Source organism: Stegodyphus dumicola, chromosome 3 (assembly GCF_044657685.1).
Source record: "Stegodyphus dumicola isolate Sdum_Otavi_A_Nest chromosome 3, ASM4465768v1".
Lineage (NCBI taxonomy): Eukaryota > Metazoa > Arthropoda > Arachnida > Araneae > Eresidae > Stegodyphus > Stegodyphus dumicola.
Genome location: NC_140770.1, coordinates 175,044,447 through 175,063,678, shown reverse-complemented (window position 1 = coordinate 175,063,678; position 19,232 = coordinate 175,044,447). Strand labels below are relative to the sequence as shown.

General features: G+C 32.9%; 1 protein-coding gene across 9 annotated transcripts in view; it reads right to left on the bottom strand.

The window, feature by feature from the left end:
• Nucleotides 1-19,232, bottom strand: part of LOC118182648 (eukaryotic translation initiation factor 4 gamma 3-like) — a 96,952-nt gene that overhangs the window by 13,656 nt on the left and 64,064 nt on the right. For all 9 annotated transcript variants that reach the window (XM_085813659.1, XM_085813662.1, XM_085813660.1 and 6 more), the window contains 2 exons: nucleotides 5,709-5,788; nucleotides 3,298-3,470 (listed from right to left, as the gene is read on the bottom strand). In XM_085813659.1, the coding sequence (XP_085669785.1) occupies nucleotides 3,298-3,470; nucleotides 5,709-5,788 (253 nt within the window). The remainder of the gene's footprint in view (nucleotides 1-3,297; nucleotides 3,471-5,708; nucleotides 5,789-19,232) is intronic.

Here is a 19,232-nt window from a genome sequence, read left to right as displayed (position 1 = left end):
CAGAAAAGAGATAGAAAATACCTTATATACTTTTCCTTTTAAAGGATAACAGAGAATTAGGGAACCTAATCACCAAATTCTGGTGGCCAAAATTATTATCAACCACATTTTAGTTTGAATGCCAGTGCAGAGTCATTAGGACTTTTAAAGTAGGAAACACGAAAAATGAGCAATGCCCTCACCAGGACTCGAACTTGTACCTCTCGAATGCGTACCAAGTGTGCTACAGTTACACCACGAAGGCATGCAGAAAGGAGGAAGAAAATACCTTATAAACTTTTTCATCAACATTCAGTTCTACTTCATTTAACTTCTCTGGAACAGAAATGGTGTTTTGGGCATGACAGAATAGACTATAGCCAAAATACTGGCCATGTCTTCATTTTCCTTGATTTTCATAGCTGAAAGGAGCCTTCCCAGTGGCAAAACAGTTAAAGACCACTGACTGCTGGGAGTTCAACATGGATTTAACTCCAGGAAAATGAGATGACTGCACAAATGGTTTTCCCCAAGTGTAATGTGAATATGAGCCAGTTTCCCTTAGAAAGTCCTCCATGAAACAATCCCTTCCTCTATGCAGATAACCCTTGTGTATTTTGCCATATTCAAATAACTTAATTCATGTTACTCCTTACCCTCTGATGTCTTTTCTTAAATTTTTTGGCTATCCTTTTAAAACTGTTTGGTTAGTTTTGACAATGGCAGGAAAAGATTGGGTTTTTTAAAGCTGTATTGTTAGTTTTAAACAGTCCGTCTTTCTTCTTTTCTGTGTATATGTCACATCAATTAGACACTTTTTCCCCATTATTTATAAAGATTGTCTTGTTATACTGATGCTACTAACCAGATGCTTTCACCTCCTGACAAAAAACTGCTTCACTTTGCATGGTATTTGTACTGTCCTAGTTATTTCATAATCTTTAAGCTTACATTGCTCCTGATATTGTTGCAAATGCTTTAATCCTTTATATATTATTTTGATTTTTTGTACTGTAATATTTTGCATTGTTTTATTTATTTATTGCTTTTACAATGGTAATTTTAGGATTTATTTTATGTTTAATTTAATTTATGGCCACATGCCTTGCATCTAAATTTTCATTAGTTGCACAGATCATTAATCGAGTGCAACAGTTTTGGAATTGCAAAAATAGCTTAATTAGAACTCGAGATACAGGTAATTTCATGGCCTCAGCGACGTTTTGGAAGATTCACGAAAACACATTTTTGATTCTAACCAATTCTTCCAGAAGTTTCCTTAGCCTCTGCTGCAGAGTGTAAATATTAAGTGAAAGAACTAGGGTGAAGTAAGGTGAGTTGACAACTAGGGAGAACTAGGGTTAATCGCGAAAGGGCTGTGAGACTTAGTGGTTAGCTGAACTACAAGTTTGATTTACCCTGAGAATGATTTGATGAATTTTATGACCTATTTCACGTGGTAAGGAGGAATTCCTCCACATTCTCCTTCAGTTGTTTTCAGCCATTATTGTGCTGTATGTAGTATTTATTGTGCCTATTTTTCTAATAAATTGCAGCCCACCAGCGGCCGAGCAGTAAAAACGCTGAACACTGGTAGTTCGGTCTGAGGTTGAAATCCCGCGAACGGGCTGGCTGCATACGCGTTTTCATAGTTTTCCCCATGCGTAACGTGTATATGAGCCAGTTTGCCTTAGAAAGTCCTCCATGAAGGACAACCCTCCCCTTAGGTAGATAGCCCTAGTGTGCTTTGCCATAATTAAATAAACCAAACCAAACCAATCTAATAAATTGCTCATTTCTTCCTGCTTATTTGGACTCATTATTTGAAGAAACATCAATGATCTGTAGCTCACAAAACTATGCATAGGTTTTTCTTTTTTTTTTTTTTTTTACACTTTAATCAGAATTTGGCTATTTATATCCTAGCTCTTGGTAACTGCGACTAAATTCATCTAAGCCTTATTACCAAAACCAGGAAATGACTTCTCAATAAAAGAATGTCATAAATTACGAAAAAATCTTTTTTTTTTTTTTTTTTTTTAGTATTTTAAAACTTCTAGAACAAAAAGATTAAGGATTAATCAAAATTACACTTGTATTACCTTTTTAGTAATATGAACAATTTATACATAAACTTTTAAATAATACGCAGAACACTGTTGCATGCATAGGGGTTTGTAATGGATTAAATGCATAAAGAACTGATGATAGCTTGATAAAATTTATTTTCACAAAAGAAACACTTCTACAGTTCTGGAACTTTTCACAAAAGTACTCATACATTTCTTCTTAGTATGACAGAGCACAATCAGTAGTGATCACCTAGCACCTCAAATAACTAAGAACATTAAACAATAGACAATATAAAATTATAAAATGATTCAAATGTGTAAATTTAACACAGTGATCTCTCAATACTCTGGATTAACCTGATAACTAGTCTCAGTGGATGGGACACTAAAGAAACTTCGGTCTCTAACAGTTTTTTCTAAAACCATTGAAAAATATCCAGTATTGATTTCTTGAAATTGCTGAAAGGTATATACAGTTACAATTATACAGTGCCAGATACAGTTACAGCTATGCAGCCATTGAATCAGTTAACAGCTATACTGGAATCAGAACAAAGTGTCACCAAATTTGACAATAAAAATCAATCACTAAAATCATTGCCAGCTTGGTGCTATTGCCAAGATAGCTATTTATTCCAATGTTAAATGGACTTCCTCCTGTAACCTTATTTTCTTGGCAATGATTTATATCTTGAGGCCTTTCGTGTTACAACATTATACTACAATTTACATGTAATTTCACTAAAATTAATTACATATACACAAAATTCGTAATAATATAATATTAACAACAAATATCAGGGCAGTTATTTGAATAATTATTGAAATTAATTTAAAATAGGAATCATTCATCATATGTCTGCAGCTTTCATGGTACCTGTCATCAAATATGCTTGCCAATGAGTACAGTTGAATCATTTCTGTTAAAATCTCTGGTAAAATATCATATCAGGAGATTTTAATGTCATTTCCAATTAATAATCTTGCAGACAGAAGGGAGGCATTATGAAAGAGAAATTCTTATAACATTTCATGATTTCTGCCTTTCTACATTACGAAGAATATTATACTTTAAGTTAACCTTTTGGAAATTCATATCATTTACATTTTTTTTAATTATTATTATTGCACATCTAATAAAACATTGATTTTAATATTCCATATAAATAAGTACATACAAAATCTTTTCAATAAAATAAACACTACAGGATTATTATGAGACAATTTCAAACTTTTAAGAACTTACCCCAAACAGTATTCTTCTAAACAAAGAATTTTGTTTTTCACCATCAGGCAGAAGAAGTGACCTAACAAATGTCTAGCCTGACTATTCCTTTCAATGACTTTGAAAACAGCTAAGTTAACAAACATAAACGCAGAATATGCATTTGCCAATTCAGTCACATATTTAGTTGCTTCCTAGGGAGCAAAAAAATGACATAATTAATCCCTTTAATGAAAAATAATACTACTTACCTTGACATATTAATGGATCTATTTATAATACACCAGAGATAAGATTTTCGTGTTCATTCAAAAACAAACATACAGAGATAAACACTAAAATTCCCAAATCATGAACTTAAAAAAGTACTACAAGTGCTGAAATAAGAAATGTTACTTGAATATTAGCTGTCAATAAATCACCTATAACATCACCTTTGACTTTGGTTCCAGCAAGTATTCTGATTATGCTATAAGTTCTTATAGATTGTTCTAAGAAGATGCTATTTTTTCATTCTTTCTTTCTTATCACCTTTTCTTGCTCTTCCCCCCTTTTTTAAGAAAGCATGTAGATGGCCTCCCCTCACTCAGTATCACTCTCAGACAATCAGTCAAACATATATATGCATTGCATTACTCATAACCTTTCTTGCACATAGTTCCTGGAACAATAGTTGTTTATCTTGAATAAATTTTTACTACATTTAACATTACATATAAGGGTTTCTTCAAAAAAAAAAAAAAAAAAAAAAAGAGGGAACTTTTAATTGCATTCCAAAGGCTCCAGATGGCATGTTCCAGCCACCATTGACACTTTGACACCTAGCAGCATATCTTGGCAACTCTGCCTTTTACTGTATTTCAATCTATGCATTACCCACTGAGTGAGGTCATGCATAAGTTGCTCACTGGATTAGTAACAAAGCAAAAACGAAGGACTTGGAAAACAATATATTGGTGAGAAATTTTGTATAAAACTCGAGAAAACTTTCATGGTTCTGAATGCTTAACCAAGCATACAAGGATGACTGTATGAGTCGAGCACAGTGCTATGATCGGTTTCAGCATTTTAAAGCCAGAAGTTTGGTTGCTGTAGATCCAAGGATCTTGCTCATTGATCAAGGTGATAATGGATTATGAATTTGTAACATGTAGTCAGGGAGTAAATAAGAAAATCTATCACAGAATTCTAACATGATTGAGAGATGGTATGTGTAGAAAGAGAAATCAGTCATGTATGTTGCATCCTGACAACACTCCAATTCATGTATTGCTTTATGTTAAGCATTATGTGACAATACATCACACTTCCATTATACTACACCCACCCTAATCTCCAGATTGGCTACAGACTTTTTCTCTTCTCCAAAATCAGAACCATTTAGAAAGGATATTCTTTCCAGTCTGCAAAGGAAATTCAGCAAAATGCAATGACAGTATTCCGCAAGATAAAAAAAAAAAAAAAAATCACAGACTATCTAAAATTGGAAGAAACAATGACAACAGTATACTAATGCTGGAGGAGAAAGCATTAGTATACTGTTGTCATTATTTCTTATAATAAAGGTGCAGCAGTTGAAAGTTTGTCTAATGAACAACAGCAAAAGTTCTGACTTTTTTTAGCAATCCTAATATTTACATCATTGTAAAGAAACAAAGCAACTCATTATTTACAGGCATGTGACACTTTGCCAAAAGTATACAAAATGTTACAGTTTTCGCACAATGAACCAGTATATGACAAAAGATGTACAATGAAAATGTAGTGTCAATAACTGCCAACAAAGTGTTAGAATGAGTTAGGGACAGTATAAATCTGCAAATAAGAAAACCACTTCAAACCAAGTAAAAAATATTATTCAGTTAGCTCTTACAACATATTTGGTATAGCTACTTTGCAAATTTTGCTGTTTATCTTCATTACTTTACTGCTTCTTAGTTAACATCACTTTGTTTTTGCTAGCAGTAAAAGGGAAAAAAATTAACTTCATGGAATTTATAATGTCACTAAGTGATATTTTCAGAGGTCTTTTAATTACTTTTCACTTTACCTAGGAGTTTATTTTTGCTATTTCAAAGCCTTTTTATTTCGTTCAAGATCTATAACAGTAAAACTTCCACAGAAAAATGCTATCTTAGTCATCCTACAACTACTATTCTACCATCAGATTATTCTTAGACGGTAAATAAAATATTTTTCACTTTCAAAAATTATAATTCAATATAATTTATTATTAAAAATTGTATATATTATTTACCATTTTCATAAAAAATTGAAATAACACCTCTTTACAGAAATTCTGGAAAAATAATAGAAAAACTTAATTGTAAAGAATAACTATTTTTTAATACAAAATGGTTACCCACAAAATAAAAATATGCTTCTTTTTCACATTGCACCTTTAAGAAAATATAAATGATGTGATAATTTACCTCATAATCGGAATTTGACACTTGTTCAACAAGGTGGGCTATTTTTTCTTTCATTTCATTTGACAGTAATGATCTCATATCTGTTAAAAGATACAGCACAATTAATTTATCAACATTACAATCATATTCTTTAACCGATTGGCCACATTGTATATATATATATATGTATTGTATGTAATTGTACATTGTATATATATATATTGTATGTAATTTTATTACTAAAGAATATTGATTATATTATCGCCTAAGATAAATTTTAGTAGAACTATCTTAAAAGAGTGAATCCATACTTAGTAAGTTCAATTTCGAAAAATGTTTATAAGTAACTTGAATGTAAATTGTTAAAAATGTTTAACGGGGACTTGAATTAAATCATGAATAACAAGATTTCAATTGTAAAAAGAACCCTTCTGAGTCAGACGCGAAGAAAACACTTTGCCCACTCCCCACTAGAAAGAATGCAAGTTAATTAATGCTTTTTCTGGCCTTTATATCTTCATGTACATTCCCTTTTCTTATTATATATTTTTAAAAAAATTTTATTTTTTAATTTGTTTCTGCAAAGATTGCATTATTTTTCTTATATTTTGTAATTTTCTAATGTTTATTTCAATTATTTTGAATTCTATTTCATAATACCAATTTCTAATGTTTAATTTTTACAAATAGTTTTGAACTAAAATGCATAAACACAAGGGTGTCGGGGGACAATTACTCGAGCAATGTCAATTTAGCTGCAGAAATTACTTTTCACTCATAATTGAATTAGCTAAAATGCTTAATCGGAATGTGCTCTTTAGATCTCTACATTGGTTCTTGGTCCCTTCTGTTCACGGAAATGTTTGGACTAGCTTGAATTGCCGGTTTGGCATTGCCTTATTGCTTGAGTAAAGAACGAAACACCTTCGTATTTATTTCTTAATTATTGTTCATTGAGCGGGAGTTGGTTTGTTCCCCTTGAAAAGTCAACTAATTTCCGATCAATGGCAATGATTACTTGCATTTAATTTAATTACTTGCTTTTAATTTATTTCTTTTTACAATTGAAATTTTGTTATTCATGATTTAATTCAAATCCCAGTTAAACATTTTAACAATTTACATTCAAGTTACTTTAAAACATTTTTTGAAATTCAACTTTCTAACTATGGATTCACACTTTTAAGATAATTCTACTAAAATTTATCTTGGGAGATAATATAATCAATATTCTTTAGTAAATAAATTATTATTAACTTACTTTGCAGCAATTGCGCAACTCGATTTCGCAATAAGTGAATTTAAAATCATACAATATATTGTATGTAATTGTACATTGTATATATATTGTTACGTCGTTTTTTAAAGGTACCTGAAACGGTAACCTACTAGTTGACCATAACACTAAAAATACTCATACAAGAGTAAAATACTAGTATCCATAAAATTTTTCATTGCGTTGTGTTTTCCAGATTAACCCTAAAATCAATTTGAGAAATAGACTGGTGAAAATCATGAGCACACAAAATAAAATAACCATTGATTGATCTAGAAAATGAACCTATTTATTTAATTCTTATGCACTTTACTATATCCGTTACTTAGAAAATCAAAATATATTCAACAATTTTGTACTATTGTTTTACAATACATACTCTTAACGAGTAATATTTCTTTAACCTTAGCCTTTAGAATCTCTATTATAGTTACTTTTACAATCATGTAAACATACCAGAAATAAACTATGAATTAATGAACAGTACCCTCCCCGGGGAGAAAAAAAAATAAATTTAACAAATTAACACTTTAAAAAAAAAAAAAAAAAAAAAAAAAAGAAACACTTCTCACAGAATAATCAATACACAAAATAATATTGCAGACTATTGCACTCAATACCATTAATTAGAAATAGATAGCTTTATTGCACATAATAATTTTCTATTTTTTTAAAAGTATAGTTTAACCGGATAAATGTTAATCTACCTCAAGCTATTACAATCCGGCAAGCAAAGTTAATCCCTGAGAGGAGCAAAGAGGCTCCAATAATGACACTATTACAAATCAATCCTCACCATGAAGGAACTCCAAGGTTCAATTCAATAATTTCATGAAGAACTTAATTTTCTTTTACAATTAAACTTAGTTACAACAATTTAAATAAGGTTATAATGCCTTAGTCAATCTAATACTTTTACTTAATCTCAACAAACAGAATTATTTCACTGGCAATTCTAATTAAGTTACCTTATCTCAACAAACAGAATTAATTCCCTAACCAATAACTATTGAAAAAAAAAAAAAAAAAATCACTTAGCTGTAGCTTCTCGGAGGCCTTGTTGGCGAGTATAGGAGGCAGTGGACATCCAAACCAAATTTCTTGAAATCAACTGTTAACAACACAAAAAGAGAAGTTAGGAAACATTCCTGGAGGCTATGGTCACGGAATTTCTTGAATTGAAAGCTTTAAAATTTTTGAGTCCCAGAAGTCTAGTAAAAAGTTCCTGGATGCTATGGTCATGGAATTTTTTTAGTTAGAAGCTTTAAAATTTTCTTGAGAAAAAAACTGCACTGATATCTGTTGAAGAAATTTTGTTCTCGGATAAAATCTTGACATTTCGGGGAAAGGGATGGCACTCAGTTATCAAATAATATTTTCCTTTTTTTTTTTGTAGGGATCTTGAAGGCTCCAGCAGGTCATCCATTTTTAAGAGCTATTGGTGGTGTCAGAAGGCTCATTGCCAGTGTTGAAACTGAACTTATTGATGGTAAACACAGAAAGATTAATGCTCAGATGAAAATTATTGCTGAAGATATTTAATAGAGAATCCATCGCTTTCGAGGGCAAGAACCCCGTAGATCAATCGGGATGAATTTTCATTTCTCGGCAGAATCAGCTGCCGTCTCGTACAGCATCAGAAAGCAATTCAAAAGCCAAAAAAGTGTGCTCGTCCCTCAAAACAGCCCGTTAAAAGGGAACGAGCTGGAATACCAACTTGGCACTGCTCACTCCCCGCCAAAAATTAAACCAGTTGCAAATTCAGCATTCCTTCATGTCAACAATCTCGCCAAAGCCACCACTTTGAAACCCCCAACCAAAATTCTAAGTCGCCAATCAACCACGCCTCGTGAAGGGGGAGAACCTGGAATTTCAACAACCCTGTAAGCAGTCCCAATGAAGGAACGTTGAAAACTCGAAAAAACGACTATTTTACCGGAAAGAGGGCACTTCTTCCCTCAGAGTAGAAATCACAATGACAACGGAAAAAAAAACTATTAATTAAAGCTCATAACTAAAATGCAATTAAAGTTAGGAAAACGACAGTTATGTCAAATTAAAGAGCTAATTTTTCTGCAACTAATGATATTAAATACTAAGAAATCGACTTTATTTTTATCATAAAGAACTGAGTTTATTACATGAAAATTCACCTATATCCATTGTCTGAGTGTACAAGATTGAAGACGCAGTTCGCGTAAACTCGAATAGCCGAAATAGATTACACTAGAATTAATAAGCCAAATAAAAGAATATATCCAACTTGTTGTGTAGCTAAAATTTTGAATATTTATAAATTAAAATTTTGATTTTTATGATTCACTTAATTATATTAAATTCGCTACACAACATTCCTCCCATGATCGGGTAAAATTTTTGGCTGACCCACAGACAATGGAAAAGGTTTACATAAGGAACTAAATAAGAAGAGAAAAAAAAATCATAGCAAGTGTTGGTACCACATGTTAATCACAAAGAGGGATACATGTACCTATTTACAATTAATCCTACCAAAATCAATGGTTAGCAAATCTAAATCCTACCATAATTGTATGGTTTGCAAAATCAAATCCTACCATAATAAATGGTTAGCAAATATCCATTAGTGAACCGAGCAAGAGGGTCAAGAAGTGTCCCTAGCACATAACTAGGCATACATCAAAATAAAAGTGTTGTCAAACAACACGTGACACGCCCTAAGATAATATGCGTAAAGTAAAATGTAAAATCACAATACCCCCCCAAAGGCAAATCAAGTGAAAAGTGTGTAAAGAAACAAAATATGCGTAAATAAACAAACACCACTGAGTATACGAGTGTTCAAAGCAAAACAATTCAAGAGCTACTGGCGCTTGACACACAACAAAAATGTAAACAAACCAAGTTCCTGCAATCACCAATTGAAGCGACAATACAAACACAAAAGTATGTTTAAGGAAATGTCTACTGTATAAATCATAATTTTCCCTCACTTCCCTAAGTACAGACACCCCACCAATACGAGAGGGCATACGAGTAAACACTGCAACTGTACAGTGCAAACTAAATTACTAATAAATCCTTGGCAAAAGAAATTAAAGTGAGTTGCACTAATATGAACAGAAGACAATCACCAGTGTTGGCAAGAGTCTAGTCAAAATTCTAACTGAAACAAATCCCGACTACCATGGCTAAGGGATTTCAAGAAGAGAAAAAAAAAATTTTTGAACTTTAAGGAAGTGGAGAAAAGGCAGGGCCCAGCCCAGCAAAACCTAAAAAAAAAAAAAAAAAAAAAAAAAAAAAAAAAAAAAAAAAAAAAATAATAATAATAATAATAATAATAATAATAAAATAAAATAAAATAAATAAAAATAAAAAATAAAAAATAAATAAAAAATAAAGGCTATTGAGACTAGAAAGTTCCAAACCAAGACCACTTGATCACAACTTCACATGCCAAAACATGTAAAATCCAAATGCAACACTCGACCAAGGATAAGCCAAGAATACTACACAACTATACTAATTGATTACAAAATTTAGCCACATAGAGTACAATTACCAATAAACAAATAATAATTTAACCAAAATTGTATACAAATCACATTATATAATCCAAAATATTCCAATTCCCTTTTTAGACACAAAACCATGTGTATCTCTAGGCCTTAGATGGTAAGGTGAACCGTGTGAGGAGTTCTGTACATTATCTGTCAAAATTGAGTCATCCTTTTGAAGTATGGGAAAAGTAATTCTCTCTGGTACCTTCGTGAGTCTGTCCACGTGTATCGTCTGAATCCGATCACGATTTGTAATTGAAGAAATTTTATAGTTGACTTTAGTCACTTGCTCAATAACCCTGAATGGTCCCTGATTCAACTTAGAGAGTTTTCTAGCCATACCTGGCTGAACTACTGGAGTGTATAAATACACCACATCTCCCACTTTTATGTCCTTATTATGAGAAGTCTTTCCATCTAAATTTTCCTGCTTAACTGCAGCCTCCGTTAAATTATTATTGACTAATTTAAAAGCCTTTTGTAATTTCAAAACCAAATCTTTAGAATAGTTGTTTGTGTCAAATTCTAAAATTGGTTTGCAATAATAAATCAATTGGTAAACACAAATCCCTGCCATATAAAATAAAAGCTGGACGTTCCTGAAGTGCACTATAACCGACCAGTTCTGTATGCCAATAAGGCAAAAGGCAGATGTCTATCCCAATCCTCCTGAGTTTGAGAAACTAAGTGGCTAAGTGAATTAATTAAAGTGGCATTTAATCTTTCAACTACACCATCAGATTGTGGATGATAACTCGTAGTAGTATATTTGGTAACCCCCAATTTCTTATAAGCTTCCATTATAGCTTGAGAAATAAAATTAGTACCTTTGTCTGTAACAATGTACTGAGGTATACCATGAGTTGAAATAAATTGTTCTAGTTTCTCAATTATGGATCTGGATGTGGTGTCCTGCAAAGGATAAGCCTCAGGCCATTGTGAAAAATAGTCAGTTACGACCAAAATATATCTGTTGCCTGCCAAAGTAACTGGAAAGGGACCCACTGTATCCATCGCAATTCGCTCAATGGGACGGGTAGCCATAGGCATTCTCATAAGGAGAGCCTTATGAGCAGGTCTATGACCCCTCCTCTGGATACAGAAGTGACAGGACTTGATGTAATTGTGTACCTGTTTATGCATACCCTTCCAGAAAAAAGACTTTTGAACCCTATGAAGTGTTCTGTGATAGCCTGAGTGTGCAGCAGTAGGAGAATCATGATGTTCCTGCAAAATTCTTAAAACTAGTGTTTTAGGAACAACTAGCCTATCTTGTTTCTGCCAACGTGACTTGGGTTTCTTGTATTTGCAATATAAAACATCTTCCTGTACAAAAAATATCTGAGAATTAGGTGTAGGAGACTTATTATTCTTAAGATCATTTACAATCTGCTGCCAAGAAGGATCAGAAGCTTGTTCTTTTTTGAATAATTCCAACAATTCTGGAGTAATGGAAGTTTGAATTAACTGTGTAACATTTACTGCTCTAGATAAATAATCTGCTGTTAAATTTAATCTACCAGGTTTGTGAACAATCTTACAATCAAACGGGGATAAACCCATAATCCAACATGCAATTCTAGAAGTGGGATCTTTAAGTTTTAAAACATGAGATAATGAAGCTTGATCAGAATAAACTGTAAAAGGTTTACCAAGAAGATATTGTCTAAAATGAGCAGTGGCCCAAACAACTGCCAAAATTTCCCTCTCTGCAGTACTGTAACGTGTTTCAATACCTTTTAATTTTCTACTAGCATAACAAATTGGATGTTGGAAACCGTTAGAATCTTCCTGACACAAGACAGCACCCAGTGCATAATTAGAAGCATCAGTACTTCAGTACTTAGAAGGAAAAAGGTTTAAGAAAATCAGGTAAAGCCAAAATAGGTTCATTCAGAAGTTCAGCTTTTAGAATATCAAACGCCTGCTGAGCTTCATGTGACCAATAAAATGGAACTTTATCTTTAGTTAGCTGAGTTAAAGGAAGTGCCTTTTGGGCAAAATTTGGAATGAACCTTCTGTAAAAGCCAATAAGGCCTAAAAATCGCCTAACTTCCTTCCTATTTTTAGGTGCAATAAAACTCTGAATGGTCTTTAAATTTTTATCGTCAGGCTGTATAATACCTTTGGTAACTTTATATCCCAAATACGTAATTTGTTCTTTCAGAAAATGACATTTTGAAGGCTTAAGTTTTAAATTATGCTGTTTTAGTCTATCAAAAACTAACTTCAATTTTTCCAAATGTTCCTCAAAAGTTTTAGAAGCAATGACAATATCATCAATGTAAATCCCTATTTTTAATGGTGAAAGATTGGCCAAAACTATAGACATCAACCTTTGAAAGGAACTAGGAGCATTTCGCATGCCCAAAGGTGTTCGTAACCACTCATAGTGCCCAGAAGGAGTCGAGAAGGCACTTTTGAAGGTGTCATCAGGATGAATTTTCATCTGGAAAAACCCTGAAGTTAAATCAAGTGTGGAAAAATAATTCGAATCTCCTAAGTGTTCTATCAACTCAATCATGGAAGGCAGAGGAAAACTGTCTTCTATCGTTTTCTCATTCAACTTGTGGAAGTCAGTGACTAAACGGTAGGCGTTATCCGCTTTCTTAAAAAATAAAACAGGAGCACTGTAAGGGCTGTCACTTTCTTGAATGATGTTAGCTTCAAGCAGCTCTGCCAGCTGTCTATCTAGCTCATCCCTGAGATGGTAAGGTACTTTATAAGGCTTTTGCCTAACAGGAACATTATCATGCAAGTTGATGTTGTGTAAGATGGTGTCACACCCTGTTAACTCAGTGACTGAGGCAGCAAAGATGTTACTATACTGATTGAGAAGGTGTGATAATTGTTGTTGTTGCTGCTCAGGTAAATGTGTAAGATCAAATTCACCACCCCAAGACTCAAAATCCTCACCTGTTTCTATGGTGGTACTGTTTACAAGTTCAGAGTTATGTGCGATGACATTCACAGGTTGGGCACTGGCCAATTTCATTCCTTTATTGAGATGTAGAGTATTCGGTGAAAAATTTGCAATTTTGACATAAAATTCCTGAGATGGAGAAGTCTGGTTAACTGACCTGGCTATGGAAAATTTACTTTGAGCATGTTCTATTAAAGGTTCAATCAAAACAGTATTAGTAGTAAAATTTGCAGAACGAGCAGCGAGCTTAATGATATTTTCAGAAAAAGGTGGTAATTTATGTTTGGTTACAGAATAACAAAATGACTGAGAAACTGAAGTAGAGAAAACATTACTATTCATAGCACTAGGCTGACTTAGATTCCATTTAAGAATTACATTTGATCCTAACAGTTGAGAAGGGGAGAAATCTAAATGCATATTATTGTCTGCAAGAAATTTAGTTCCTAATAAAGCACCATACTGAGATGAAAGAGGTGTATCAGTAATCAAAAATTCTGTTTCAAAATATTGTTGTTGAAATTCTACTATTAAATTGATCTTCTTAGTTATTTTTACTTTTTCTGCAGCTATACCCTTTAAATATATATTACACGAGTCCAATGAGATTTTACTTCAAAAACAATTAATGTATTTAGCTTATATGATGTTTACAGTTGCCCCTGAGTCCAATAAAAACTTAACTTTATTCCCCAAAATAGATCCCTCTACAATAGGCAAAGACGCCTCACTAGTGGATACAGTAAAAACTGTTGGCACCTCCAAAAAGGTTTTAGGAGACGAAATGGAGACTGGTTTCTCCCCACCCTGAATTAGTTTAAATTAAAACTTGGTGCTTGGGGATTCAAAGCATTAGTAGCCACACTTGTGGTATTTGGAGTACCCGAAACAGCTGGTGTGGTGTTATTAGGATGTCTCCTGGCTGTTTGGTTATTTCTAAATCTCTGTTGACCCTGTTTAGAGTGCTGATTAGGCACAATATTTGCATAGCAGTCCCTGATAACATGCCCCATTCCGTTGCATCTGTAACAATGAGGCTGTATGGGTCTTGAACGAGTACTTTGTGATATTAAACTCTGCACCTGTGTTTGAAGAGAACCCATCATTTTAGTAAGCTGAGCTATATTTTCTTGTTGCATTTTAATAGCTGTAGTGAGCTCTGAGTTGGTTACTGATGGTGTTGTAACTGACTTTTCGTTTGCTGGCTTAGCAGCATTCACCGCTCTAACCTCAGCTGTTGCAAAATCACTACTAGCATGGCTCTTAGCCCACATGTCTTCTTCAATAATTGCATGCTGTTTATCAGATGCAAAAGTTTTGTGATTCTGTGGCAGCAACAAGTGTCGCAAATGCAATTGCAATCCTTCGATAAACACTGACAGAAGTAAATCCTGCCTCTGTGCTTCTGCTGCAGGGTCACTGCTTCTTTCCACTGGTACAGTTTTGTACGAAAGAGCCTCTATACGTGCTGCAAATTGGCGCACTGACTCGTGTGGTTTCTGAATGAAAAGCCTGGATAAGAGCACGGATGTTAGAGTGCAAATTGTGCACTAAACTGAACCTTTCCTTCAGTGCTTTCACGACATACTCAAGACTGGCTTCTTTCTTTAACCTAGGATTGTTCCTAATTAATTCAGCAGCCTCACCTGCCACCTTGACTCTGATCACCGTTAACTTGTCTTCATCTGACCAACCCACATGAGTGGCAATGAGATCTATCCTATCTAAGAAGTCATTTAGACTAATTCCCTTGTCTGCACCTGAGAACAGAGGGACAGAATCCAGAGGATCAGAACCAAAAACTGATAGAGCCATGACTTCTTGACTCTCCTCCCAGTCTATCATACTGTTACTAGCCGCTCTGGCTGCTCGTTTTGACCCTTTCTTTGGCATTTTAAAACTGCAATCAGCAATTGCCATATATATAATCAGCAATTGCAATAAAATTTTTTATTGCGTTGTGTTTTCTGGATTAACCCTAAAATCAATTTGAGAAATAGACTGGTGAAAATCATGAGCACACAAAATAAAATAACCACTGATTGATCTAGAAAATGAACCTATTTATTTAATTCTTATGCACTTTACTATATCCATTACTTAGAAAATCAAAATATATTCAACAATTCTGTACTATTGTTTTACAATCCATACTCTTAACGAGTAATATTTCTTTAACCTTAGCCTTTAGAATCTCTATTATAGTTACTTTTACAATCATGTAAACATACCAGAAATAAACTATGAATTAATGAACAGTACCCTCCCCGGGGAGAAAAAAAAATAAATTTAACAAATTAACACTTTAAAAAAAAAAAAAAAAAAAAAAAAAAGAAACACTTCTCACAGAATAATCAATACACAAAATAATATTGCAGACTATTGCACTCAATACCATTAATTAGAAATAGATAGCTTTATTGCACATAATAATTTTCTATTTTTTTAAAAGTATAGTTTAACCGGATAAATGTTAATCTACCTCAAGCTATTACAATCCGGCAAGCAAAGTTAATCCCTGAGAGGAGCAAAGAGGCTCCAATAATGACACTATTACAAATCAATCCTCACCATGAAGGAACTCCAAGGTTCAATTCAATAATTTCATGAAGAACTTAATTTTCTTTTACAATTAAACTTAGTTAAAACAATTTAAAGGAAAAGTTCCTGGAGGCTATGGTCACGGAATTTCTTGAATTAGAAAGCTTTAAAATTTTTGAGTCCCAGAAGTCTAGTAGAAAGGTTCCTGGATGCTATGGTCATGGAATTTTTTTTTTAATTAGAAGCTTTAAAATTTTCTTGAGTCCCAGAAGTCTAGTAGAAAAGTTCCTGGATGCTATGGTAGTGGAATTTCTTTAATTAGAAGCTTTAAAATTTTCTTGAGAAAAAAACTGCACTGATATCTGTTGAAGAAATTTTGTTCTCGGATAAAATCTTGACATTTCGGGGAAAGGGACGGCACTCAGTTATCAAATAATATTTTCCTTTTTTTTTTTTTTTTTTGTTTGGATCTTGAAGAAGGCTTCAGCAGGTCATCCATTTTTAAGAGCTATTGGTGGTGTCAGAAGGCTCATTGCCAGTGTTGAAACTGAACTTATCGATGGTAAACACAGAAAGATTAATGCTGAGATGAAAATTATTGCCAAAGATATTTAATAGAGAATCCATCTCTTTCGAGGGCAAGAGCCCCGTAGATCAATTGGGATGAATTTTCATTTTCTTGGCAGAATCAGCTGCCGTCTCGTACAGCATCAGAAAGCAATTCAAAAGCCAAAAAAGTGTGCTCGTCCCTCAAAACAGCCCGTTAAAAGGGAACGAGCTGGAATACCAACTTGGCACTGCTCACTCCCCGCCAAAAATTAAACCAGTTGCAAATTCAGCATTCCTTCATGTCAACAATCTCGCCAAAGCCACCACTTTGAAACCCCCAACCAAAATTCTAAGTCGCCAATCAACCACGCCTCGTGAAGGGGGAGAACCTGGAATTTCAACAACCCTGTAAGCAGTCCCAATGAAGGAACGTTGAAAACTCGAAAAAACGACTATTTTACCGGAAAGAGGGCACTTCTTCCCTCAGAGTAGAAATCACAATGACAACGGAAAAAAAAACTATTAATTAAAGCTCATAACTAAAATGCAATTAAAGTTAGGAAAACGACAGTTATGTCAAATTAAAGAGCTAATTTTTCTGCAACTAATGATATTAAATACTAAGAAATCGACTTTATTTTTATCATAAAGAACTGAGTTTATTACATGAAAATTCACCTATATCCATTGTCTGAGTGTACAAGATTGAAGACGCAGTTCGCGTAAACTCGAATAGCCGAAATAGATTACACTAGAATTAATAAGCCAAATAAAAGAATATATCCAACTTGTTGTGTAGCTAAAATTTTGAATATTTATAAATTAAAATTTTTATTTTTATGATTCACTTAATTATATTAAATTTGCTACACAACAATATATATATATTGTATGTAACTGTACACTGTATATATATATTGTATGTAATTTACATTGTATATATATATTGTATGTAATATTGGCCACAATGTATTTATTAAGTATGGTCAACAATTTTATCACTATTTTATTTGCAAAGAATATATCAATCAATGACATATCTCCAAAACATTCTTTAGTTAGAATTATTTTTAACATTTGCATGCATTAATAGAAAAATTTGTATATTACATGACATCATATATGATCTTTATCTTTAAACACACAGTTACTATAATATGGTTTAAAATTGAATTTATTAAAAACCCCATAATATAACTAAAACCCATAATATAACTATTTTTATATTATGGGGTTTTAAATAAATTCAATTCTGGTTTAAGAAATTCAGGTTCCAGACCACAATCAACCCTGAACTGAATTAAAAGAATTAGTCAAATCTTTGGCGAGGAAGCAAAGAATGAATATTTGGTTCTTAAATTGGAAATAGCATAGTGAAATAAAATGAGTTTTAAGAAATTCAGGAAGAGACTAAAACCCAGTATAGATTTATATATATGTGAAATTAGAGGATTTTTTGAATGAATTAAGAGAATATTAATTGATTTAACAGTGCTTTTAATTTTGAAGGCCAGAACTGAAGAGACCTTGGGAATACAGTAACACAAGCCTTTTGTTACAATTCTTGCAATCCCATCGCAAGCATTTTTGTTCATAAGAACTTGACCACTGTGATGGGGCAATAACAGTATTTAGATCATAGTAAATTTCCTACAAGGCAATTTTCAGTTTTAGATTAAAATTAAAATGGAATAGTTTATTGACTGATTTATTTATAATTGAAATTAATTTCAACAGAATAACCAGTAATGCTCTCTGGTGGTTTATTAACCGTATAGTCCGATTTTTTCAACAATCTGCCAACTACTGGTTTAATGGTCACTGTCTAGTTTTTCAAAGATTTCTGTCAGAATTTCAATCACATGCTTAAGTTAAAATTAATTGTTAGGTTTCATGTTATTGTACATAATATTCATAAATAATTTGAATCCTAATCCTTTGATACAGGTAGGCAGGAAGTCTATATAAGGAAGGAATATGATATTCAACATATATCAGGAATTGCAGCAAAATCCCATTTAATCAAAATCCATCTTAACAGGAATAGTGGAAAAAATAGCACTGACTCACAATTGTGTCTGTGTCCAACATCTCTTCCTCTGACCTATGTATAATAAACATTGTATGTATAAACAGTACACTGTGAAATAAATCTTTTCTCGAGATACTTTAAATGTCTTTGGTGGATTATATCAGTCTGAATCTGCAAACAAGCTAGAAGTTGCTAAGCTACTAAATCAGAAACCTCAAAGATTCTAACTATATTAAAAAAAATTTTGAAATGAATTCTGTTCATCTATGAGTAAATTTGTCACTGGGAAGTTGCTAAAGGTGGCAATATGCTGAACTTCTATTATACATATGGGAATCATCTCTATAATAATTTATCAGCATATGGAAATTTCTCTAGCTTATCTTGAGGAGGGAGGGGAGAAGAAATACATTTTTTTAGAGAGGGGGGGGGAACTTGCAGTTTTGACATAGTGAATCTCAGTGCTAAGCTTGAAGTGAGCTAAGTTTAATGATAATTTATAGTAACTTGCTATCGTTGCTGACACTGAGGCAAAAATATTGAGCTTATGAAGTTACTTGTGGTGTTCAAAAGTTTGAAAATATAATAGAACGAAACTGAAGAAAATAATAAATGGAAGAAAAATAATAATGATGAAGGTTGTTGGAGTTTATAAAACCATGGCAGTCAAGTAGTGGAGACTCAA